Source organism: Mycetomoellerius zeteki, unplaced genomic scaffold (assembly GCF_001594055.1).
Source record: "Mycetomoellerius zeteki isolate Tzet28-1 unplaced genomic scaffold, Tzet1.0 scaffold31, whole genome shotgun sequence".
NCBI classification, from domain to species: Eukaryota; Metazoa; Arthropoda; class Insecta; order Hymenoptera; family Formicidae; genus Mycetomoellerius; species Mycetomoellerius zeteki.
Window position 1 is genome coordinate 5,480,646 of NW_017257294.1, and position 6,198 is coordinate 5,486,843.

Consider the following 6,198-nt stretch of genomic DNA (forward strand, 5'->3'; position numbering starts at 1 on the left):
GGAAAAAACTCGACTAAAAAGAAATTATAAGAGAATGTACGGAACTCTCTTAAATAATTTTATATCATACAATTAGTAACATATGAAATGAAATATATTAATTTCCAAAAAGCCAATTTACTTTATTTTAGATGATTTTTTATGATGTTTTTAAAGCATTTTCATCTAAACCTTAATCACGCTGCTATTATTTCTCAATAAAGATACGCACGAATAATCGCAGGGAAAAACTCTCACATGGTATGCGAACATGGCTTTGTTATCGATATCCTTTTCCCATTTACATTTCAATCGGCGTTCACAAAGCGACGCAGCCGATCATGCGTCGCAGAGGCGCATAGAAATCACGGAATTAATATCTCCGGAGATATTTTCGCATATGGGAATCGCGAATATAAATTGCATGCATGAAAATGCACCTCAAGCTATAAATCAAAACGACCATGAGGCAGTTGGCCTCACGCGAATATTGCTGCCGTATGCTTTTTTTTATATCGCGAAAATCTGGAGAAACGGAACGTCGAAAATTTATCGGAAGATCTAAATTGCTACGCCAAATGCGAATCGTTCACAACTACAATGTAATCGTCGCGTTTCGTAAAACGCGATATTTATAACGACAAATATTGTTCCGAGAAAAATGAAGATCGAAATTTCTTTGCTCGCTCAAGTAGAATTTTTATCTCTTTATTTTCACGATTGAATTGCAATGAATCGTACGTAACAATTTTTTATATTCGTGTAAATCTCATCATTTATGTTAGTAGAATGTTAATTTAAGCACGAAAAGTCACATTTGCGGATAAAAGTTCTCTTCGTTCCTTCTTTTATTTCTTCGTTAAATCTCCGTGTCTTGACAATACTGTAAATTTTTCAACTCAATGAGAAGTATCTATCCGTTTTTTTAACATTTTTATAGACATTCATTTAAACCACGCGAGAACGTATATTCTACGATTGATGGAACAATAAAAAGTTTTACGCGACGAGGCTCATAAAATAGCGACCGTAACGACGACGAAACGTACTGCTGGAGCCGTGCAAGTAACATTTTGAATCAAAAACAGGTAAAGTTTCGACGTGAAGAGCACTTTTAACGCGGATGACACGTGTATCTGTCAATCAGCGCGACATCAATCATTATCACGTGTTGGGAGAACGGCAGAGTTTTTTGTATACCCAATCATAATAAATATCGATAAATATCGATGTGACATTCATAAAAAGAAGCATAGAAAATTACGTGTCGACGAATCCTCGAGTGATATCAATTTTTTTACGAATCACAAGCACTATCGACGAGAGTACGAATAAAGTATAAGTGAACGAGAATGTATATTTTCAGGAATTAAAATATTCCGATAGAGGAACAATTTTAAATTTACGACGATATCGATAAAAATAAAAATTCGAGATATAATTTTAGATGATCAAAAATTACGAAACTAAGCCACGCGATACGAAGGCAATGGGCATAATTATCTACCGATTCGAGTGAATCACTTGCACTAGGCCCAACAGAATCGCGTAATTGAGTCAATCGATCACATCTACCGAGCGACACTGGCACTATCGACTGCTTCGAGCATACGGCGGATTACGTATCGTGATACGAAGTACAACACGGAATCGAAATTACTCGGGCGGCGATATTCCCAGGTCACACTTCGCTCGGCATATATAACCCGACTCCTCGCTCCTCGATTATCGATCAGTATCACACGCGTGAATATCAAGGGAGAATCGGGGAATTCGGGGAAGAAATGCTGAGGACACTCTGAATATCTATCTCGCGTATTCGGCTTTCCGCGGCACTGAAACATCTCCACGAGATGCGCTCTTCGAAGACTAATGCCATTTTCACTAATGAAGATTCCCTTTAATCTCGGTTCAACTCTTCATCTTCTAGTCCTAGAAATTAGAAAAAGAAGTCAGTCGAACCGAAATTAAAGTTAATCTACATTCCAAAACGTTCTCTTCGAGAAAAATTTTCCTCGAAATACATACACGTAACGTACATTAAAATTTTCCTCGGAGAGGACGTTTTGGAATGTAGCCCTTCTACGTTAGTAGAAACGGACTTAATATATATTTTCACCGATGTAGATAAACTTTAATCTTGGTTCAACTTCCTCGTCAGCTTTTTCTAACTTTTAGAATTGGAGAAGGGTGAAGAACAAGAGTCGAACCGAGATGAAAATTGATCTGTTAGTGAAAACGGGAGCAAAACCTTGGGAGAGACGAACGTCGAACGGAGCACAGACGGCACGAAACGAACGGCGCGACGGCTCGCGACCAAGTGCCGAGCGTGACACGCGAAGGGTCGCCCCGGCGGGCGCGGCGCGCTATTGGCTCGCGCAACTCCTACTACTCGGGCTTGCCCCTGGATCGGGCCAATGAACGCGCCGGCAGCCCCGTCGCACGGCGGAGACCGCGTGTGCACCCACGCAGGGCGGCTCGTGGCTCGAGGCTCGCGGCAGTCACTCAGTCAATCAGTCACTCAGTAGGCCCGCGGCGCGCCACGAGGTGGGATCTGCGAGCGTTGCACGAGTAGTATAATACACCGTGTGTGCGGGAGTAGTAACGTTATTTACTCGCGCGCGCGGGGGATTATCGTATACGGGACGAGAGAGAGAGAAAGAGAGAGAGAAAGAGAGAGAGAGAGAGAGAGAGAGAAGAGGCCTTCACCGTCGCGGCTCGTGCGCACCCACGCTCTCTTCCGTGGCACTTCTTCCTGAATCCTGGCTACGAGCGCATCCACGTTCGCGTTGATGCTCGCTATCGGCACAAGCGGATCTGCGAGTCCGAGCGGGCGAACAGCGTCTCGCGCACCGTCGCGTCGCGTGGGACGTCGCGTCAAGATCGCGTCGTCTTCACCACCGCCGCCGTCGTCGTCGTTATCGTCGTCGTCGTCGGCGCGGTTCGTCCGGATGTCTTGGCCGAGCTGAGAGGACGTGTACTCTCCGTCGCGCGGAGTGTCGAGCCTACCAGCTCGCGGGGTGTGTGCTACTATCGGCGAGGTGATACCAGCGGCCGCGCGGGGAACGATGTGCGTGACAGCCATGCCGTTAAGTGCGACGAAGATACTGAAGGATAGCGCGAGCCGGCAGCCGGCGAGGACTACTATCGCGACTAGTGCACAGGTGCAAGGATTAAGCGGCGGCGGCAACAACCGCAACAGCAACAACCACCATCACCACAATGCCGGCGAGCCGACCAGACCGCAGCACACGTCGATCATGTAAATATATCGCTGTTTAATTCTTCTCTTCTTTCTCTGTACCGGCGACTCAGTCCCGCGTGTCTCTCCACGCCGATCGTTACGATCTTCCTCGAAGACACGCGGGTAAGGACGACGAACTCTCGTCGCGCGCGAGATCGATATATCGTCGCGTTCTATAATCCTTCGAGTGTCAAGGCCGCGACGACAGCGAAAAGTGTCGCGAGTGTCATTCTAACCTAAACTTCGCGACCGAGCTTCTCGATTTGACATTACGATATGTAATACGAAATTGTGGCACGTAATAATACGTGGATATTCCGACGGATGATAACTTTGGGAAACGGAGAGTCGTCCTTGTCAAGATTTCTGTTGAACATAAACTAGCAGTAACGTTACGTCAATGGTATAATTTACCACTCAACAATCGAGTGTAACACATGTTGTATATAATAATTACATTGTTTAGTAGAAAACGTTGTAACATTGATGTGTAATTGCTATTATTTTGTGTTCAGCTGGTTATTTATTTACAAATAACGATACATTTTTTGTGATACGATGCAATTAGATTAGTCGCCGTGATGCTTTAAACGAATGTTTACGGTATCAGTCGCGGGATTCGCATTGAAAAGATTAGTCGCGTGTTTGACATACAATACGTTGCGACCGATAACCAAACAAATACTGCTCGAAATGTCAACAAGAATAGTAAACGACGTTGCTCGACTGGTCTAGTCGACCGAAAGTGGAGAATTATGCATTTATTTTCGATTCGCGCGACGGCAGTTTATTAACAATTTTAGGAATATCGTTTGCTCTTTCTTCATATTGTCTAAATTTTTTAGAGTGAGATCTATAAGAGTGAAAACAAAGCCAATCTTGAAAAAGCTCAATTTTCAATTTAAAAGTGAGTGTTCACTCTTTAGAGTGAGATTTACTCTTACCTTTCTACAATAAATCATTAGTTGCCACTAATACCATATTAGTAGTAAGTCAGAATTATGAATCATAAATCTTAGGAAACTTACATCTAAAATAAATCATATTTAGATCATTACGTTACAATTTTAACCAATCAGAAAGATAATAGTTCTTCAAATAACAATACATTAAATGATTATAGTAAATCAGTCAAAAACATAATCTATCGTTATATTAAAAAAAGAACATGTAAGAGATTTAATTGTTGTCGCGATGCTGATTGGTTCTTCCTCACTTGGCTCATTTCGTGCTGCAAGAGTAACTGTCGGCATCAAATGTTTAGACAGCTCACAAATATTATATTTTCGTGATTGATCTGTATACTTGTGTACTCGTATATTTGTATACTTTCTGTATAAGTATATAATATCAAAAATTATAAATATCGCCCTGTGTTTAGTGTTTTAATCGTAAGAAATGGAAATTTATCCATCTCTACGCAATCATTGATTGCTGACTTATTGTTCTCTTATGACTTGTGATGTTACTGACTCGCTTACAACTCGCTCTTGACATCTGATTTATCTACTCTAAATTTCTTGGAATGAAATCTTCAAAAGAGTTAAAATACTGCCACTATTGAAAAAGAGTGAAAAATTTACACTCTTGAATAAGAGTGGCAGATTTTATCGCTTTTGGAGTAAGATTTTCGGAGTGTGAGATTCATTCCGAAAAAGGCGTGGGATTTCTTTCCTTTGAAATGAATCTCACTCCAAAAAAAACAAAAGAGTAAAAATCTGCCACTCTTATTCAAAAGTGCAAATTTTCTTCAATAGTGGCACAGTATTTTCACTCTTTTGGAGTGAGATTTCACTCCAAAAAAAGAGAGTATTACTAACAGCTTATTGTGTAGAAAGCCTATATATAAAAGTTTTAGAGAACAAGAGATCGAAGAAAAATTCTGATTGAGAAAAAAAATATTGTCCCTGCCCCGTATCTTTCAAATGAATTATTCAGATTTTAATTGCCGCGTATTAACATTTATATTGTTCTTCGTTATCCTTTCGGGAGTCCGCTGAATTTTCTGCCGCGCGTATCGATTAACGATACATCGCGAAACGCGCGCATTCGTTCGCCTGTACGTCCCCTTCAATAATTCACGTAGCACCTAAGCTTATTACTCGGCCGATTCACTGTGGATTCGTAAATCTCTTCGATATATAGTTGGATCGTTCCGAGCGCGTGCCACTCGGTACTCCGCTGTCCTCCGGCTGCAAATTTGTCTCACACTTTCCTGCGAATCGCGAGGAATGTCTTTGGGGGAATATTTTCTCTCGATAGCGTGAGAAAGTCGATTGGCTTCGCCGTGTGCCCTGGCGACGGATCTCCGGAATATTATCTGTAGCGGAAACTGGCGAGAAACGTGTTCGCATTTCTAACGAAACGCACAAACAAGTTTTTTTCCTTTTTACTCATTACATTTTCATCTACCACGCAAAGAAGAAATTTACTTTTGTTTGTGCGTCACATGTGTCTCATTAAAGAAAATTAACACTAGAATTAACACCGAAATTAATACTAGATAGTTTTAGCTCTTTTAATTATTTTAATTTTTGTCTTTTTTTCTGTATTAAATATACAGTACAGACTATGGGAATATGTGAATATAATACAAACAATTCTAATGATATAAATAAAATCCAACTAAATCTTCATTAACCGAAAACAAAGATAGGAAATAATTACCAAATTGGCAGTTTCGATAATTCTAGCGGGATACCGTCGGAACTGACATGACGGTGGTCTGCTTGATCCACTTATTTATAAATCTCTGTTAAAAATGTTAAACATTCAATTATTTCATATTACATCTTCAAATTTGAATTATTCTTATTAAAATATATTTAACATTCATTCTTTTCTATACGAATTATGTCATGTTGCTTTTTTTGGAATTAATTAGTGTCTTTTAATTAACTGGGTATTAAATTAAATGGGTATTACAAACTTAGCATCAATAAATAGTATTACAGACAGATTTTAATGTCAGCTCC

At 40.5% G+C, this 6,198-nt stretch overlaps 1 protein-coding gene across 1 annotated transcript; it reads left to right on the plus strand.

The window, feature by feature from the left end:
- Positions 1-2,930: 2,930 nt before the first annotated feature.
- LOC108724591 (uncharacterized) lies at positions 2,931-3,241 on the plus strand (the record flags this gene model as incomplete). The annotated part of the gene is made up of 1 exon (XM_018451024.1): positions 2,931-3,241. A coding segment is annotated over exon 1 (194 nt), but the record flags the coding sequence as incomplete, so codon positions are not given.
- Positions 3,242-6,198: the final 2,957 nt, after the last annotated feature.